This window comes from Hylaeus volcanicus, chromosome 6 (assembly GCF_026283585.1).
Source record: "Hylaeus volcanicus isolate JK05 chromosome 6, UHH_iyHylVolc1.0_haploid, whole genome shotgun sequence".
In the NCBI taxonomy this organism is placed as follows: Eukaryota; Metazoa; Arthropoda; class Insecta; order Hymenoptera; family Colletidae; genus Hylaeus; species Hylaeus volcanicus.
The window spans coordinates 21,044,951-21,064,602 of record NC_071981.1 but is presented as its reverse complement, the minus strand read 5'-3'; the positions used below and the strand labels follow the sequence as shown (position 1 = coordinate 21,064,602).

General features: G+C 37.8%; 5 protein-coding genes across 6 annotated transcripts; 2 read left to right on the top strand and 3 right to left on the bottom strand.

Moving 5' to 3' along the window:
• The first annotated feature begins 1,176 nt into the window (after nt 1-1,176).
• Nucleotides 1,177-2,840, top strand: LOC128877870 (elongation factor Ts, mitochondrial). 2 transcript variants are annotated; one of them, XM_054125487.1, is made up of 4 exons: nt 1,177-1,274; nt 1,657-1,812; nt 1,873-2,401; nt 2,479-2,840. In XM_054125487.1, exons 2-4 carry the CDS (start codon nt 1,657-1,659, stop codon nt 2,700-2,702), a joined length of 909 nt encoding a protein of 302 aa, XP_053981462.1. In that variant the 5' UTR covers nt 1,177-1,274; the 3' UTR covers nt 2,703-2,840. The 2 variants fall into 2 exon arrangements, with proteins under 2 accessions (XP_053981462.1, XP_053981461.1); XM_054125486.1 differs by lacking the exon at nt 1,177-1,274 and adding an exon at nt 1,308-1,577.
• Nucleotides 2,841-3,073: 233 nt separating this feature from the next.
• On the bottom strand, nt 3,074-4,271 carry LOC128877871 (uncharacterized). Its single transcript, XM_054125488.1, has 4 exons — nt 3,775-4,271; nt 3,603-3,706; nt 3,293-3,520; nt 3,074-3,233 (listed from the first exon to the last, which is right to left on the bottom strand). The coding sequence occupies exons 1-4, from the start codon at nt 3,809-3,811 to the stop codon at nt 3,078-3,080; spliced, it is 525 nt and encodes a 174-aa protein (XP_053981463.1). The 5' UTR covers nt 3,812-4,271; the 3' UTR covers nt 3,074-3,077.
• A 4,087-nt stretch (nt 4,272-8,358) lies between these two features.
• On the top strand, nt 8,359-14,360 carry LOC128878686 (villin-1). Its single transcript, XM_054127096.1, has 9 exons — nt 8,359-9,189; nt 10,256-10,348; nt 10,766-10,882; nt 11,524-11,864; nt 11,982-12,744; nt 12,874-13,060; nt 13,138-13,386; nt 13,488-13,784; nt 13,863-14,360. The coding sequence occupies exons 1-9, from the start codon at nt 9,157-9,159 to the stop codon at nt 14,210-14,212; spliced, it is 2,430 nt and encodes an 809-aa protein (XP_053983071.1). The 5' UTR covers nt 8,359-9,156; the 3' UTR covers nt 14,213-14,360.
• On the bottom strand, nt 14,348-15,950 carry LOC128878696 (proteasome subunit beta type-7). Its single transcript, XM_054127117.1, has 4 exons — nt 15,790-15,950; nt 15,395-15,574; nt 14,782-15,097; nt 14,348-14,705 (listed from the first exon to the last, which is right to left on the bottom strand). The coding sequence occupies exons 1-4, from the start codon at nt 15,849-15,851 to the stop codon at nt 14,430-14,432; spliced, it is 834 nt and encodes a 277-aa protein (XP_053983092.1). The 5' UTR covers nt 15,852-15,950; the 3' UTR covers nt 14,348-14,429.
• On the bottom strand, nt 15,790-19,001 carry LOC128878688 (cell division control protein 6 homolog). Its single transcript, XM_054127099.1, has 4 exons — nt 18,138-19,001; nt 17,145-18,056; nt 16,835-17,046; nt 15,790-16,758 (listed from the first exon to the last, which is right to left on the bottom strand). Exons 1-4 carry the CDS (start codon nt 18,418-18,420, stop codon nt 16,525-16,527), a joined length of 1,641 nt encoding a protein of 546 aa, XP_053983074.1. The 5' UTR covers nt 18,421-19,001; the 3' UTR covers nt 15,790-16,524.
• Nucleotides 19,002-19,652: the final 651 nt, after the last annotated feature.

Sequence of the window (19,652 nt, the reverse complement as noted above, 5' to 3'; positions counted from 1 at the left end):
AAACGCTTGGGATAAAAATTCCGATACTGGCGCAAACCATACAAGAAACCACCAACGATCGATTTCATATTGAATGTACACGGTGTTTCGTTTATTTTTATCGACAGGAACTACAAATCTATGAAATCGTTTGCTTCGAAGGTACAGATATTATAATTAACCACCATTTTTTACACAGTCATATTTGGATAGTCGTGTGTTGATCTTCAAATAACATCGAATATAAAAATATCCGTGATTGAAAAAGGGTACAAAGATAAACGAAACACTCGGTATTGGAAATTATTTTGTATCCGACCTCGACCGAACGCTCCTGCAAACGATCTTGCAACGCGAATTCCAATATTGCTTTTTTAATATTCTTCTTGAACGTGTCTTTGATCTCCATCAGCAAATCCTCCGTGCAGTAATTGAATCGATCTCTTAAATTGTACGGGACTAAATTTAATATCTTCTGTACAACGTCGTCCTGAATCTGAACCGTGTGAAAAGTGTCGGCCCCGTTGGTAATGTAATTGTAATAACGATTCACGTCTTGGTCTTTGTTCAAATCTATATCTGCCTGTGACAACTCCGGTTTGATGACTAAACTAGCTAAAAATCTTTAAATAATGTCGTCGATCATTACCTTCTAGCAATTATACTTCAGTTACATTCTTATAACGTCGAATTTAATTCAAACTTAAGCGAAACAAGGTAGAAAAAAATGGCGCGATTTGCTAACCTGCGAAAGTATTCAGTTTTTAATCGTTTTCCAGTATATGTCTCCTCGCGTTTTCGTTGCTTTCGTTTCTCCTGCTTCCTTTTAGTCCTAGAATATTCCATTAATTCCGGTGGCAAGCTAAATAACGGTTCGATCTTCGTTTCTATCACTTTAGATATTTGTGGAACATCCTTGGCTGCCTCGTTTTGAAATTTCGAACGAGGGATGCCCTCGCATGACGTCACTTCCTCGCAGTCGCATTTCATGTTGAATCTACGTATCTTGACGAGATCTCGAAGAAGCTATCATACACTTGATAAAATAAGGTTTACGTGTCGCATAAATATACAGTTTAGGTATCAACAGGAAATTCAAAGGATCATGTATCAAAAATCGTTTACAAGTCAAGGTTTTTATGAAATACAATGTGTGAATATATGGTTGAAAAGTATCGGTGTTTCGACTACCTTGCGAATTTTTGTATCGTCACAGACGGCGCCACTTTCGGAGTTGGTCCATGGGTCTGGTTCACCAATTGTTACGAGTCTCCGTTTTTTGAACTCTGTACAAGGTGAGTGAAACACGCGAGGTACCTTTTTTTACTGCACTGCAAGTATTGCCTAAAATATTGTTGTACAGTATATTTGAAAGACGATGTCTAAGGTATGTCATTTCTACGCGGTTACCACTATCGAGTCGCGAGTAGAATGACACTAGCAACTGCAATTGACTGTAGTTTCTAGGCAACGAAATTGATCAATTTCCATAAGATTCGTGGGATTTTTGAATGAAAACATTCTTATAAAATAATGTCGTGCTAATCTAATTACGTCGAAATGCCATACGAGTCGAGATGATGTTTGGATATTTTGAGGTTAAGTCTCTTTAGTATTATAAAGCAACTCTTTCAAGTTGTTTTCACACAAAGTGACACAACCAGTGACATATTTCAGATGATTCCACGCCAGCTATTTCGTTCCCTACACGCAAATTACTCACTTTGTTATTCTTCAAAGAAGACGTTATTAGGCAAGTTGCGCAAGAAGACTGGATACACATTTGTAAACTGTAAAAAGGCATTGGAGATGCATGACAACGATATCGAGAAAGTAAGGAACTCGTGGGCTTATAGTCTCTATAAAAGTATTATTAATGTTTATATATTTTAGGCAGAGCTATGGCTGACAGAACAAGCTCAAGCCCAAGGTTGGACACAAGCAACAAAATTACAATCCAGGGTGACTACTCAGGGATTAATAGCGATGATCACAAATGAAAATCATGGAGCTCTTGTGGAAGTTAATTGTGAAACAGACTTTGTTGCTAGAAACAAAAAATTTCATGACCTAACAGAAACTATAGTCTCCAGCGTGTTGAAGCATGGAATGACAATGGAATCGAAAGCACTGGTTGCTAAAAACATGCTTTATACGGAATTTTTAAATTCCTTGCCTGCAGGCGATGGTAAAACTTTAGCTGATCACTCTGCTTTAACCATTGGAAGTATTGGAGAAAACATTAATATAAAACGTGCTCTGTGTATGAGTGTGCAACCTGGTGTGCAATTGTATGGTTGTACCCACCCCAATCCTGTAAATCCAGTCCCATCATCTTTTGGACGATACGGAGCATTGGTGGCTATAAGATCTAAAGTAAAAAATCCCATGATAGGACTGCAACTATGTCAACATGTTATTGGTAAATTATATTCATTTATTCCACATATTACGATAGTTTAAAAAAAAAATGTTTAATAATGTGTATTTCAATATTAGGTATGAATCCAATCAAAATTGGTGATCCAAAAGTTGATGAACCTCACGATGATATCGAAGATGAACAGGTTATGCTGTATCAAGAATTTTTGCTCGATCATACTATATCTATACAACAACTATTAGAAAGTGAACAAATTGAAATTGTCGATTTTGCGCGCTTTGAAATAGGTGAACCTATTGAAAGAGATGAAACATTGGATGCCATTGAAACTTGTGGTTAGGATAACTAATCATTTTCGATTTAGGATAATGTTGTATATACAATTTATTATGTATCACCTTTGTTCGTATTCTGAACAATTATTGTCACTTTGGCACGATAAAAGAATATATAATCATTTTATTTTGTTTACTACCTACTTTGCTGCAGGTCAAATACTGAGAATGCTGCCTTCGTTATTAGACGCGTTAAAGTATATTACAATCGAGAAATACTATGAAATACAGAATATCTTGTTGATTGATTTTACTTATTATCTAATACAGTGTACATATATCGAAAAATAGAATCTATTTAAAGTAGCGCTACGAACAATAAATACAACAATCTAAACGTTAAAAAAAATTTACGCCCGAAATTTTTGTTGACATTCAGATTAATCTTTTTCTTCATTTTCATTATCTGTCGCGCACGCGTTACTCGAAGATTTACATTCGTTTTGTCTGCGCATCAGTCTAACAGATTTCCAAAGCCACATTCGCGAGTCTTTCTTCCAATAACGAGCTATATCTTCGGACGGATATCTAACGCCCTGAAATATTTAAATTTATTAGTGATTTTTTAAGTGATTTGAAATCATGCAAATCGTACTTGGAAATTCAAAATATCCGAATGTTGAAGAGCTTGTCGACAAGGTAAAATATCTCTAGCATCAAAATCATATAATTCTTGTTTGATATCATCAAGTGGTTCAGTCTGAGCGTCGCTCGTTCGTCGAAGCGGTATCGTCTCGTTTCTACATTCAATTTCCGCCTCCAGTTCCAAGCGTTCGAAGGCCGACGTAAAGCTTCTTGATTCTTTACAAATACCGAAGTTCGCCTGTTTTTTATATTTTTACTAAGAAGTTACGATTTATATGTTCTTGACAATAAAAAAATGTTTATTAGAAGATATTTTTAACCTGTACTCCTTGACAACAGACGTTACATCCAACCGCACCAGTTACACTTACATCGCTTTTGGTCTTCGTCAAGAGGTTTTTCTCATCCCATGTAAAATTTTCCACTGTCATAAAAATAGATATAAATTGATATTAATGAAATGAAAGGGTATAAAATGCATGGGGAACAAACCACTTGAATGGTCGGACTCGTCATTTCTCCAGTCCATCGGCTTCCCTCTATGCCATATAAAAGTTACATAAAAAATTTCCCGTATCCGTCAGAGTTGATTGACAGATACTAATTTGTTCGACGTATACGAAGAAACAACATCCTCGAGTAATATCGTAATAAATGAATAACTTTCATTTTTCTGTTCACACGTCTACATTGATACATCCAGCGTTGAATGTAGTCTATTGTATGTAGCTAACAAAAAATTTTATTTTTCAATTTGTATCCTCAATTAATACTGTATTGGTTGAAATAATACCGAGTAAAATAAAATGAAAATACTTCTACATATATCTTGGATTATAATCTACAATATGTTCACTAGAGGAATTCAACAGCTTATATTTAAGATAAAAAAAAAATGCAAGGTATCTTAATTAATCATTTAATACATTATATACTCTAATAAACTTTAATTAAATAAAAAGAAATTCAAATTTCCCGCGTGAAATTAGTGTCGCCGTCTAGCGGTGAACAACTGAACTAACTTCGGAGTATGGTCAACGCCTCTATCGGGAAAACGCTCAAGTTTCTCCTCGAATAGTTTCCCTGGCAATGGTAGATGGAGCCATTTGTTTTTTTAAAATAAAAAATTAAGAATTCAAGGCTCAAAAATGATTCTCATTCATATTTTAATATTACAATAGTTGTTCACCTATTTGTTTTTGAATATATAAAAAAAAAAACTTGAGAATACCTGTATCGCCATCCAGCAGTGAACAAACCAAACTAATCGGCAACAAACTTGGGCATTCGAGGTATTTGTATTTTTTTTTATATATTTAAAAACTAATACGTGGACAATCATTGCAATATTAAAATATGAATGAGAATCATTTTTCAGCCATGTACTCTTAATTTTTTATTTTAAAAAAACAAATGGCTCCATCTACCATTGCCAGGGAAACTATTCGAGGAGAAACTTGAGCGTTTTCCCGATAGAGGCGTTGACCATACTCCGAAGTTAGTTCGGCCTGTTCACCGCTAGATGGCTATCGATTTGAGCGAAATTAGCGGGAACTCGCAAGAGAAATTGCGATAGTTTAAAAGTTTTATAAAAGGAGGCCAGTCGACTAATAAAAAAACATATAAATCCAAGAAATAATTGATCGTGTTCTTCTCGAGAGGCGTAAGCATACTAGCGTAATAATAAATCCATTATATTACATTAGAGTTAGTTAAGCATCTATGTACCTACATTTCTACCATTATCTCCGTAATAAATAAATGATCTGACGCGTAAAAAAAAAAAAAGAAGCGTGACGAACACGTTCCCGAGTCGATGCTCCTAATCTTTCACGGTACGGTAGAAAGGCCGTAATCGCGATCATTAGATCGGCATCCGTTATTCGAACGAAGACAACCGACGGAGCCGGGAATAAAAAAGAGTAAAATTGAACAGCGAGCCTTCGTGACGCAGGATAACGTTAGAAAGGTGCAGAACAGGTGCGTTCGAGCGAGATGCTCTCGCAACCATGGAACCGATGCCCGCATGGCTCGACGTTTTATTCACCGGGTACCCGTCGGTCACGGGTGGCCGCACGGGGTTCCGGGGCCCACTTCCGGACGAGTCCCGCACCGGTACGGTTTCTTTTTAGTCAGGAACGCATGGTACCAGTTGTGTTCGCGTACAGTTAGACGGTGTTACTTCGTGGCAAACGCCTTCTCCTGCTCCTTCGCGCATATCGCCACGGAACCGTTCGTACTTTTCTTTTAAATGACTTAAAGCAACGAGGAACGATACAGACCATGGATTTCTCGAGACGGGTAAGTCAGCACAACGCGCGTGATGACTACGTGAAACCAGTGGATGATATACGGATAAAGAACCGAGGGAGGATGATGTATGTAACTCATAAAAGTGATTAACGCTTTATTGTTCTTTATCGGAATTTATTCCAAGAAAGGACATCTTTATCTGAGAGCTAAATCTCGTTCTGGATAGAGCTTTTAAAGAGCTTCGATGACACGATACCGTCCCGCTTTTGGGAATATCGTTTGGATTTCTTTTTTTATTAATTTTTGTGCGAAACCGATCGTTCCTGGTCGGTTTCGAGTGTCGAAGGGGCTTATGGTATGTTCTCTTTGAGATTCATGTAACGAGAATGGCGATCGCGTAGGAGATGTTGAGCGTCGAGGGGTGTCAATCATTTTTATTGGTGACGATTCGTCTACTAACTTTTGCGGAAAGGAAAGAATGAAAAAGAAAATGTAACCGTGGTCAATTTAGATCGGTGTCAAAATTTCATTTTCTGTGAGTCAACTTTCAGGTAAGGAGGAATGCAAAATAATAATACATCACGATTGAAAATAATGTCTGATTCATTTAACACATGTCACACATAACACAAAAAAAAGTATGAATTTATTCACGTTACACAAGTAAGCACATGCGTTGTTCAAAATCAATGTACCATTCGAAAAAAAGAAATGTTTAAATGCTCATCCTATAGAATTTAAAGTTACGTTAGCTTCTTGAGTTACATTAACGCCCGATTAAGGGCACGAAATGCATTTGAATAATTCTCAATCGTAAACTAAGCTACCATATTCCATTAAACTACTATTCATGTTCAGCGATGTTAATGTTCAACGATTCCATATATATATACACGGATAAAAGTTTAATTTCCTAAATGGAGGATTAACAAGTTAATGTAATATCAATGTCTCGAGTAACGAACAGCATCAATTCTTGAAAGAATCCCCATTAAGATGTTTTACGTGGCGTGTGATTTATGCATGACGGTGCATCGTTCTATTTCAGACGAGTAGCCACGCGGATTCTTAAACGAACGATTTTCTAACAGATGGATAGGTCCTGCAGGCCTATTGTCTGACGTACTCGTTCCACGGACTTAGGCTCGCTGGATTTTCACTTTTGACGACACTCGATGGCGTCGGAGGGGCTTTAAGATCTTCTCTTAATAACAAAATCCGCCTGTCATCTTTCATTAATTGTAATTTGTATTTTATTAAATGATACTAACAGACTACATATTCGATGCAAAATTCTACTTTTCCATCTAATTCGGCCAATATATTTATATTATTAGACATTAAATTTCATATAAAATTAGGAGGTTTATTAAATTACAAAACAGGCCCTTTTTCGGAGATGAGTTCTCTTATCCTTTTGAATAGTAAATATATTAAGAGAAGCACTTGAGTGTCCCTTCTACGCGAAGCCTCGTGGTATATCCGCTCTTTTCCCACGTATGAGTAGAACATACACCCTGTATATTCAAAGCCCTGCTTTCTACTGGCTTCTCGAGGTTGAAAAAATGTACAAGACTGACAGCGATTCGATCTCAGGCACAAGGTGTTCTACCTTCTTACAAATCGCACGACAGTCTTTCGATCGATTCCTAGCTTCATTTTTATTCATACTCACAATTGAAATTCGTATAATACTCGAGAATCATACCTTTATACGCATAGTTACTATATTTATTAAGCCTTGTATTTTCACAATTACCGTATTAAAGAGACGTACTAACCCTTTGCACTCGAGAGGTGACTCTCAGTCACCATTAGGTTTCACGCAGCAAAATCTACAATACCTAGCATTTCTTTAGGTTTCATTTCTTTGAAGCTCGAAGTGTTAATAAAATGATTGCCGGCGAGGTAAGGGTGACCTTATTCTCGAATCTAGATAGCTCAGAATTCATAGCAATAGAATGCTAAGAAGCATCTCGAGTTGCTGGTAGATACTTAAAAAAAAGACCTCGAGTGCAAAGGGCTAAACCTAGCATCGATAAATAAAAATTTCGCTCGTCTCTCAATAATATCCTAACTCGCAATAATATTCTGCGGCTCTGGCACTTAAAGATAGCAAGTCGCTGCACACCGAGTGCCCCATAGCGTATTCCAAGGGAAGAAACGTTTCGTTTCCACCTCTTTGCAAAACTCTCGGCGCGAGATCGTCCGATGCAAGTGGGCGTGCAGCAAGTGCAGTCACCGCTTCCTGCCGCAAATGATCGACGGGAACGACGCTTGAACGGCACGTGTGTGGCTGTATAAGCTCGCATGTGTCCGAGCACCGGGGCGTGGGCATGAATGAACAACCCATGCGAGATGCATAAGACAATAGCGAAATTCGCGAGTACGTGTGCGCGTGCGATCGCTGCACTTTGCATCTCGCATACACGCGACGCGGTGCACGTTCACGGTGTAACGGTGCACCGCCGCGAGCAAGAGGTAATACGTGCACCGCGTTACGTCACCGGTGCTGAAATGGTTTATCGTGTCTTAACATGAGATCGGACAACCAAGTCGACATCTGGGAAAGCGTGAAGCAATTAGGGAATCGTTCGCCGTGTGGAAACTCCGGATCGGACACGCGAGGAAACGGGCAGCGTTCAGGAACGAATTCAAATTATTCGCGAGTAATGCTAAAGCAACGGTTTCGTGGGCTAATTTAAATTTAACGACAGACTCGCGTGGTAATTGGAAGGCTTTGTCGTTGAATAACGAAGGATTACAAAAATCCTACTCTATAATAATTATTACACTTTCGCGACACTTTGCAATTTTCAAGCAGAGGATCTACAATCAGATCATCATACTACTAATCATCGTACTAATTCGAAGCATAAATTTTACGGACTGAAAATTGTTGTGTAACTTCTTTCACGCGTTATCTCGCTGCAGCGGAGCTCTAAAAAATTTCTATTCGTCGCCTATTCAATCCGCAAATAGTTCCAAAGCCACCCATTTCCTCGGAATGTACGTCCCGGTATATCCCCCGTTAATCAAATAAACAGCTACCCGGAATTTTGATTCGTCATCTTTCGCGCTAAAACCGTGGAATCGCGGCAACAGCCGATCACATTTAGGGGATACGCAGAACAATACACGCCTAGGTTTCTCTGTAACACTTAATCCGGACATCCTGCTACGCGGAGAACATCTTCAGCCGTGAAAATAACACGGCAATTAATTTCTGATAAGTCCGACGATTATTTCCCGCCGGTTGTGTTCTCACACGTTCGGTCTGCGAATAAGTAAACACCGGGAATCGGTGTAGGTGCGTGAACGTGCACGCGTATCGCGCGATCGCGGATCACCTGCGATTAAATCCTCCCGAGGACCTCGCTCTCGCGAGTTCCCATACCCTAGTTTTCTGCCAGTAGCCGTGGTGTGCGAGCACCGATCGCGTTTCTCCGTTGCGAAATTCATGCGCCGCGAGGCTGGGATCAGAAAGGATCGGAACGACCGGCGTTCGTTCGATTTCAAACGGAAAACCGATCGACCAGCCGGCCAGGATCGGTGCACGCCACGCGAACAGTGAATATACGTGATCGTGGACCGAGGAATCGATAGCCTACGAGGTGGCAAATGTCGGAACTGTGGGGAAGGATCGAGGAGCCGGTGTGTGTACTGAAAATTGCAATAGAAATTGCCATCTCGCGCGAGAGGACACGAGAAGGACGCGGTGCCCCGTGAATCGTCGTAACGGCACACTGGTTTTCGACCGGAGATGGGCAAAATTCTTATCTAATTATAAATCTTCAATAAACGCTCGCAAAGATTGTATCATTTATAAACGGACTTGTGGAATATACGCGTTCGTGGCGAAACGGATGCAGAATTTATTTCGCGGAGCGATACATTCATTCTTATCCCGGTTACAAATTTCGAATAACGAACAAAAGATCGCGAGTTGTAACATTAAGGATCAGACTGAATTTTGTGAATTTATGAGGTAACGAAACGTACACCGAATACATTTCACGAAGTGATGCATATGATATTAATATTAATATTTTGTTTCGCCGTAAATATATCTACACGCTTTATCCATCGTTCGAACAAAATAAGGCTTATGTTTGAATCACGGAATGAAATGTTTCACGGTGGTGAAATAAAAATGTAACTGTAAAATTTATGTATGTTTAGCTGGTAATCGGAGCGTGTACACCGTGAACAGTATCCAATTAATGCGGCGTGTACATTAGAATTCTCATTAACGAAAACGTAACTGTCGAATCGAATAAAAGTGACGAAGAAATCTCTACGTCTGCTGTCCGAGTAAAATTCTGCCCATCTCTGTCGTTCGTTGCGCTTCGACGCGCGAAACGAGAAGTATAAATTTAATTGCAAGAGTTATCTTGATTGTCGTAATTTTGTTAATCGATTGTTTCGCATTCTTTTTACTCGATATCGTGGGTCTTAATAGGAGTCTTACGCCTGGAACGACCAAATTACTCTCGGTATAAAAGCCCGGAAATTAAAGTCTGTGATAATAACGATACGGTCTAAATTTTATAGCAGCATAAAAAGATAGAATGGCGTATAAAAGAACGGAAAAGCGTACGGTGGCTTACTCGAAATAAAAGAGTATTTATCGCAGCATCGTTCGCGTTCAAAAGTTATTAACGTAAGCGCCTCGACTGCTATGATAATTTTCATAGATAATTTCGCTGATCTGCCGCAGGACGACAGGAGCTCCCGTTCCGACGACTCCAACGGCGAAATCTTCAAAAATGTCCCGAAGAACAGCAGCACGTTTCGCATTTGGAAAATCGAGGTACTGTTTTTGCTTTTAAACAACGATACACTTTTTAAGAATATTTATGAACCAAATATTAGGTAGACTGGAAAGTAATATCGTTTCTTTTATATCAAGTTCAAACAAGTTTTTAATATATTTCTATTTTTAATTAATCGCCCTCGTTATCGACACTCTTTTGCTATGTTGTGCGCAAATGTTGAATGCCAGATCGGTAAAAATCAATGAGCTGATGAGTGATAAACAAGTATTTAAAATTGCAAAAACGACATTACTTTCCGGTCCACCTAATAGATACTAATTTTTTAGTCTTTTTTCATATTAAAAACACTCACTCAGTTTTAAAACGTGTCGCATGCCACTTTTCTACAGATTGAGAAACACAAAGAGTGAAAGTACGAAATACGAAATTACCTTTCAATGTATGTGCAACAGGGTTTACGAGTTGCAGCCGTCACCGGAAGTAATATGGGATATTTCCTCTCGGAATTGGCATACATTATCTACGCAGTGTCACCGAAAGACGGTCCACTCCCTTATCCTGGGATGCCGGTAATTTTCTTCTATTATCTATTTCGCAACGTTCGGCATTTCCTTCGTCATAAAACGTTACAAAATACGCGTTGCGACCGAAGAATAAATTCCTTCCTAGTAAAAAAATGAATTGAAAATATAGAATATACAAATATTTAGACGAACTTCCGTTTCCAACAAAATTAAAAATTAATTCAACATTAATCTTCCTTATCGTTTCTGACATTCTTACAGCAAATATATTATATTTATCAGATTTTATCCTCGCCGATACTATTCGTACAATTTCCTTGAACTAAAACTCAGAAACGGAAATTTCTCGAATAAGGTAAGTGGTACATACCACTTCTAGAGAAAAAAATGTCAATTTTACTTTTATTGTACGTATATAGCTCTTTCATCATGCTAAACGACGTACTTCTACCTCTATTAGTCTCACGCGAGAAAGCAGATATGTCGTTCGCAAACAGAGTACCGTTCCTTTAAAATAGTAAAATGCTTCTCCCGTAAAATTTTCATTTTAACTCGCAATGTGGCAATTTCAATCGCTCAACATCCATTATCCACTTTGACGTATCTACGTAATAATTTGGTCATATCTTTGATATATTCGAAGTCAAAGCGTTAAGTGGTTAATTTCGTTGAAATGATCGTTGCAGGTTAAAGACCTGAAATCGGCACCGGTGGTCCGCGTCATACATTTTTGGATCGGTTCCGCTTGCGACTCCGCGATTTCCGGCGCAGCTGCTCTTCGCGCGGCCGAACTGGATTCTCTGGTGACCGCGACGATCCTCTTGAGAGAAGCGCAAGGTCGAGAAAGTCCGAGATTCCTGGCGTATTTTCGGCAGCGTCTCGTTATCGAGAACTTTCATTTCGAAGCACCGACTTGCTCGTTGCACCGAGTCACCGGAGTCGGGGTACCCGTGCTAACGGAACTTGAAAAAGTTCACTGGGATCATTTCAGTTCCCGGGACGTTATCCTCGTGGACGTTATATCCAAGTACGTATCGTGCCGCCAACTGGGATCGGTGCGGTTACTTTTTATTACAGATTTTTCATTTAGATATTTCTTAAAAATTAACTATACTATAATAATTGTGTGATCCTATTAAAACAGGGGCATCGTTTTCCTCTGGCTCGGATCAACAGCGGACCCGTTACACAAGCGACACGCGATAAACATACTAGAAGCTAGAAAAGAAAATAACAATGGTCACATCGTCATCGTCGAGGACGGTTACGAGCAGACTCTACCGAACGGAGACCGGCAACTCTTTGCCAGCATTTTGGATCCGTCTACGAGAGTCGTGCAACCCGATCGTCCCCACAGAGTCAACACGCCAAGCCCTGTCAAGCTATACAGGTGTAGCGAACAGTCCGGTAAATACAAGGTGGCGGAATTGAAATCTGGACCGATTCTCCGGTCGGATCTCACATCCGAATCTGTTTATCTGATCGATCGCGGCGAGGCGGGTGTTTGGGCATGGGTTGGACACAACGTGAATGCCCGAGAGAAGCTGGAAGCAGTTCGCAACGCGCGTGGATTCGTGAAGAAGAAGAACTACAGCAGCGGCGTGTCCGTTGGTAGAGCTCTCGAGGCCTGCGAACCTACCGAAATGAAGGCTCTCGTCAGAGGCTGGGAACCATCGAAGATGAGGCCGCTCACGTTACCACCGAATTTTGAACCCGATTACATGAACGAGAGACCCAGAATGGCTGCCGAGTGTCAACTGGTGGACGACGGAACCGGCGAAAGAACTCTTTGGAGGGTAACTCGCAAGGAGGGAATGGTCCAAGTCGAAGACAAAGGGATATACTATGCGGAGGCCTGCTACGTGATGTGTTACAAGTATGGCCAGGGTCGCAGGAGCAGAACCATCGTACGTCTACGTAGGAAAATACAGCTTTCGATATTAAATCATGAATTTGTTTGTGTGTTTAGTCTGTGCCATTTCGCAAAGTAGCATTACCTTTCAACAATAAAGATTTAATAGATGGATACGTTACAGGTGTACTGTTGGGAAGGAGTTCATTCCATAAAGGTGGACAGAGAGGCTGCGTTGGAAACAGCTTGTCGTTTATCGGAAGATGCCGGCGCTCAATTAGTGAAAGCATGCCAGGGTAGAGAACCGCCTCATTTGCTGCAAATTTATGATGGAAAATTAAAAATACTAGCTGGAAAGCATCGTGATTCTCGTGAGTAACGTAAACTTTTTATCGGTATACTGTGTATTCTTAAGTTGAATTTTATTATTGAACAATTCACTCCACAGCGCCGGAAAAATATTTCGTCAGAGTTTTTGGATCTACACCTTACACGTCGAAAGCGGTGGAACGTCCTTTGAGAGCTAGCAGTCTTGATTCCAGCGGAGTGTTTATTCTCTTCTCTGATATGCCTGTAGTATGGTGCGGAGGTAGAAGTACCGGAGACGCTAGGCAAGCGTCTCGACGTCTTGCACCTAGAAACGCGCCTCTGATGATAGAAAATAAAGAAGACAGCGATTTCTGGGCAGAACTCGGAGGTAAGAAGTTTACACGAGTGCAGTATCGAATTATAAACTTCTACATAGAAAATTTCATGTACTTAAATTCGCTATTGTGTTTTAAAACATTTAACCATAAGGTAAAGGCACTTATGGTACGGAAACCGTCGACATCGGCGAAGAGCTTGAAAAACATTTGTACCAATGTCAAACGGAATGTGAAACGTTCGTTGGAGAAGAAGTACTTGGATTTGGACAGAATAGCCTTCTCCCAGAGGCAATTTGGTTGTTAGATGCTGGAAATATAATATGGATCTGGATTGGAAAGTCTTCAAATCCTAAATCATTGAGAGAATGCGTACACAACGCTATGATATTTCTTTACACTCATCCAGCTAGTAGAGATCGAAATACAATCATTTCTGTTATTAAACAAGGTATTTCGAATTGCCCACTTGTAAGAAATTCAATGTCCGAACTTACACTGTAAGAAAATTAACTAACTTCTTTTCCAGGAATGGAACCTTCAACATTTATAGGACTCTTTGACAATTGGAATTACAATTTCCTAAGAGACTATAAATCATTTGAAACGTTTTATACGCTTCTGCAAGATAAAGAATCTATAACCAAGATACAACCGTCCTCAAAGTCATCGAGTGATTTCGATAATTATGTGAAATATCCTCTTTCCGTGTTGAAAAACGAACCAGAAAATTTACCGTCTGGCGTTGACGTTGCTCGCAAAGAGATGCATCTCACTTTTGATAATTTTATTACGATTTTTAAAATGGAACCTGATGAATTTGTCAAACTTCCTGCTTGGAAACGACAAAGGTTGAAGCAATCCGCGGGTCTCTTCTAACTTATGAATCCTCCTCTTTTTATAATAAAATTTGTATGATAGTCGTTTTAATATTATCAAACCATATTTCTTGTATTTTATTGTTTGAAATTAAATTCATTAAGCGAGAAAACATAAAGAATAAATACCTGTAACTTCAAATATCATAGTTAAGACTTTATTTATTAAAACTTCACATATCATTTGAACTTAAATTTAGAACGAATTTATGCGCATTTCAAGATGAAGTATCCATTGGTTCTTCTGCAATTCTACGAATACTTTCCTCCTCTACGATTACAGGACGAACTGTTTTGTTAAGTATAGCTGTAGTGCCACGCTTGTATCGATAAGATATTTGACGCTGTCCTTTTACATTAGCAACGTCGTAAGGTCGTAAATAATCTACGGAACCCTTACGTATGACGCATAGATCTACATTAGAACCGGAACACAAATCATTAAACACACCCCCACGAATAGCATCTGCTACGAGTTCTTTAGCTTCCTCCTCCTAAACATATTTTAACATGAAATGTAACTGTTGTCTATAAATGACACGTATATGTCAAAATTGTATGCATTCTTACCGTCATATCAGGTTTCCATCTACTTTCAAATACAGCCATGGCAGCTAATGATCCTGATCCCATAGTAGTATACATATGCTTGTCTGTCGATCCATGAGGATAAATACAATATAAATGTGGACCATCTAAATCACAACCTCCCAATATCAAAGCAGCTCCAATGTGGCCTTGATAACGGAACAATAACTGTTTGATCATTGCATTAGCAGTGCAAACAGGTACTGTACGACCAGTATTTAAACGATGCAACTCTAATTGGCTGGATATTGTCTGAGTTGTCATTTCAGTATCAGCAGCAGTTCCTGCACCACAGCAACTTCAAAATGATAGTCTATTAATTGTCTGTTATCTAATAGTATGAAAAAAGTTATGGCAATTGCTTACAATAGCACCAACCTTACTAATTTCAAAAGCTTCTAAAACAAAAAGTAATAGTCTACCCTTGTCTGATTTTATTTTCAGCATAGTACTGTTACTGTTACAAATATTTGTATGCTTTAGGGCACACAATGACATATTCTTTCCAACATACAATATTATTGAAATTGGTGAGGTCAATGTTATTGTAAACAGTTATTATATATACGATTAATGTCAATTTCATTATACTCACTATATATTTTTTGCAAGAAAATGAATTTTGCTGCAGTTTTTATCAGCAACTATGGTATCTTCTGTTGATCTTGTGTCACCCCCAAGAACCACTCCATCCTTGAAAATAACTCCAGCAATAGTTGTTCCTGTTTTAACAGCTTTAGGTGGTTGGAACCCTTTCTTTACCATAAAGTTATTTCTAGAAAAAACATACAAAGTAATGTTTGATAATTCTTGCCATTCTTTCCAATTTTATGACTCTATCAAGAAAAATAGATATTAGTAAAAAATGACACAGCAGTATTAACCCGCAATAGGTTATGTACGGTGAAGTATTATTTTTCAGCGTCACCGCTATGTATGCCATTGGTACGAGTTTTCTTAAATAATACAATTATTTTAACAATAAGTTACCTTTGACAAAGGTCAAAAGAAAATCCAGGTGCAGGAATTTCAGGCACAAGTACCGAAGACATAATTTCAAGTCTTTTCACTACTACCCTTTCGAAAAGAACACACCAGAATACTCAAGCACTCAAGGATTCAGGGAATGAAGAGCGCTTTCACAAACGTGACGCTTGCCAGAAGATGGCAGTTCTACGCGCAACCATTTATATTTGAATTTTTGCGCATGTCTGTATGAGATAAAATTTAATTAAAGTAACAATTAAGCATTATGATGGAACTCATCATAAATCATTCACAATTCTGCATATAAGTGACAGACAAACGTTACGTCTATCTTTCCTACGCGTCAATGGGTTGAAATAACAAGAACTAAAATTAAAAGTATGATGCATTTATTTAAAAATATAAATAACAAAGTACTCGTCAAAATAAAATACTAAACGAAAACGCATTTTGCTTCAATACAAATAATATTTTGAAAAAATTTACGGAAGTTTAACACTTTATAATGATTAAACTTTGGATAATGCTTTCATGCTAAATAAATTACTGTGTAAACAGCATCCGTCGCAAACAATAAACGAGATTAAACAATCAATAAATTGTAGAAAAAAAAAATAAACACGCTCATGCGTAATTTACATATTATGAAATTTTTGTCACGTATTGTTATAAAAATATACTACTCCTTCTGACACTAAACACTGCTTGATAACGTAACGTAAATTTGTATAAACATGTTTATAAACAAGTTACATCGTTCATAATTTCTGCCATCATATTTTTGTCTTGTAAAGCAGCATCCAATTCTTCTTGATCCCATTCCAAACTAACTTTCGATAAACGAGGCTCCTTTTTAATTGTCAGTTTTAAAATACCTCTAGTTTCTATCAGTGAGCATAAACTTACAAATTCCGAACTATCGACAGCATGGATATTTCGCTTCTTGCAGACCTTCCTGTATACTTCGTGCAGCTAAAATATGTTTCTGATGATACAAACTGTAATTAAATTTTCACTTGCAAATATATTTGTGTTTTTGTAAACTTACTCTTCCCACAGTTACATCCCTGTTTCGTCCTTTATTTAAAATAAGTAAGAAAGAACATAATAACAATTTTTGTTGCAAAGGGAACGTACTTTCATCTTTTTCAATATTCTGAGATCCTCCATAAACACCATTTAAAACTTTAATGACATCCATTAAATCTGCTGGCTTCTCTGGTGAAGGTTGTTGTTTTTTAGGACTACCAGTATTTGACTCTGTAATAAAAATTAGTTTTTATAGAAAACAACAATTTTTCCTATTGAATTATACAGTATACTCCTATTTTATTCATACAGTAAGTAATAAAATATACCATTGTTGTTTGTAGGTTGTAAAACTTGAGCTAACTTATGTGATTCTGCAAGCTCTATTACTCTTCTACTGATATCCAGTGCTCTTCTAATATCACCAGAAACAGCAGCAACTTTTCCAGCTAACAGCTGTATTGCAGTTCCAGTAAACAAATCAGGTACTTTTGCTTCGTTTAATCGTTTAGATATTATATCACATATTTGTTGTTTCGAATATGGTGGAAAATGCATCAACTTTGGTTTCATTTCACATCTAGCCTGTAATCTAGGCAATATCCTATCTGTTAAATCTAAGGCATTAGCAATGCCAACCAAAAGTAGTTTTGAATTACGCATTGATGGCCACTCAAAAATAGAATATAAAACAGACTGTTTCTTGCTTTCTAGTTGATCTAATTCATCTAAAATCAAGAGTAACATTTTATGTTTGGAGATCAAATATTTTTCGATGATAGTTTTGGGATATTTTCCACTAGGCAGTCCCAACTCCTGAATGATCTTTGTATAAATAGCAACAGCAGATTTCATGGTTGTACAATTAATGTAAACCACTTTAAACTGTGATTTAAATTTAGGTTGCATAGTAAGCTTTGAAAGACACGCTGTTTTACCAGTCCCTGGAGGTCCCGAGACATATAAAGAACCTGAACTTTCAGTTTTTAAATGCTCGTCTAGAAATTCTTGTAATTTAGCTAATTCTGCTTCTCTACCAGGTAAAGTTTCAGGTACTGAACTATGTAAAGCCTTCCGTGCACTACGGTATTTTTCAGAACCAAACAATCTTTTAGGAATTAATTTATCCTCATTGTCAGGGGATATTAAATTTAACTTGTCTAAAAGTGAAGATGGCGTAGAGGGTGATGTTGTTGGTTTTTCTACCCTCTTTTGTTTCGGAGGTGTGGAGCCATTTTTTACTGAAATAAATATAAGTAAATTTTCTTGCATAATAGGTATACATTTTAAAAATTGAACAGTAATAAGTTTCAAATACATACCATCGGATTCGCCAGATTTTCGAATACAACGTGGAGTTCGAACAACAGTACCTTTACCGCATATTTCCACATTATTTTCTATCGACGCATTTTCCACATCTGAATCCGAATCCGATTCGCTACTACTCAAGGTAATGATCTTTTTAACTCTAGGAGTATACGTATACGAAGATTGTCTAGCAGTTGCGTCAGTAAAATCTTCCTTCGTAACGTTATTTTTGATTCCATAAAACGAACTTTTTTTACGTATATTAAATGGTATTTTCGTTTGAATACTCGTCATTTTTATATAATTTTGTTAAGCCACTCGATTTATCGTCAAGTAAAAAATAGATTCTTTACACAAAAAACTTTTTCTTCACTTAATAAACGAAGTTTTTAATATAAACTTTTTGACATCTCCCGTATTATTCTTTAACCTACAACACGTTCATCTATCGCGATATAATCGTTTCAAAATTCTTCTGACGTATTGTAATTGAACGCTTATTAACGTTAGCTCGTTAATGTCAAATCGTTAAATAAATTTCCCGATTTATTTATTACAGACTGACCCAAGAACTATCTCTCAATGTCGCGCAACAAGTGTAGTCTGTCGCGACTTTTCGCGGGAAGTTGCTTTAAACGCGGGAAACCGAGGGAATTGGAGGGAATCTTAACCATAAGGAATGCATGAAATAGGAACGAAACAACGAACGTGGATTTTGCGCGGGAATAATCGTATTTATAAAATGTAACACATTCGTTCAAGTTAATGCATAAAAAAAATATTACACAAGCATTACTTAATATTCTAGACGATGTGTGTTAATAAAATTTGTGTATTTCGTTACGTATGCTTTATATTAATTAGGTTAATGCATATACGTGTTTTGAAATGCGCGCATATAAAATTTGTCAGCCCTCTAGACGTACATTCATGCACTTCAAAAAACAACGTTTCCGGGTTTCGACTGGAACGAGCGCTTCTCTTCCATATTGGTTTTGGAAGTCACAGAAGACAGCGGCATCGAGGACATTGAGGTCCGCAGTAATCGAGATATTCTAGAGTGATCTAGAAATCTCATTAATCCAAAATGAGAGCGAAGGTAGAGTTTTATTAACATTTCTTATTAATCACAATATTTCTTGCCACAAATGTACTATTATATGTGTTTTAAGTATCTAACTTACGGTTTGAAAAGGCTACTACATATGTGCGTGGTTGCTTGACACAGCGTTGTTAATGCAATATTTTGTTCGCAAGAATGTTTCCTTTCAATACATTTAAGACTTCTTCGAAACGCTTAACACTTATCGATTATCAAGAAATCTGGTTGTATGTATTTCATACGTTTTACAGAAAGTGATGATTAAGATTATGCAAAGAGAGGTTAACCGAAGTTTACTTTAAATTTTCAGTGGCGAAAGAAGAGGATGCGCAGGCTAAAGCGTAAAAGGAGGAAGATGCGTGCGAGGTCTAAATAATTTTTTTATCCATGATCTCTGTAAGTGTATTTTACCATTCATTTCACT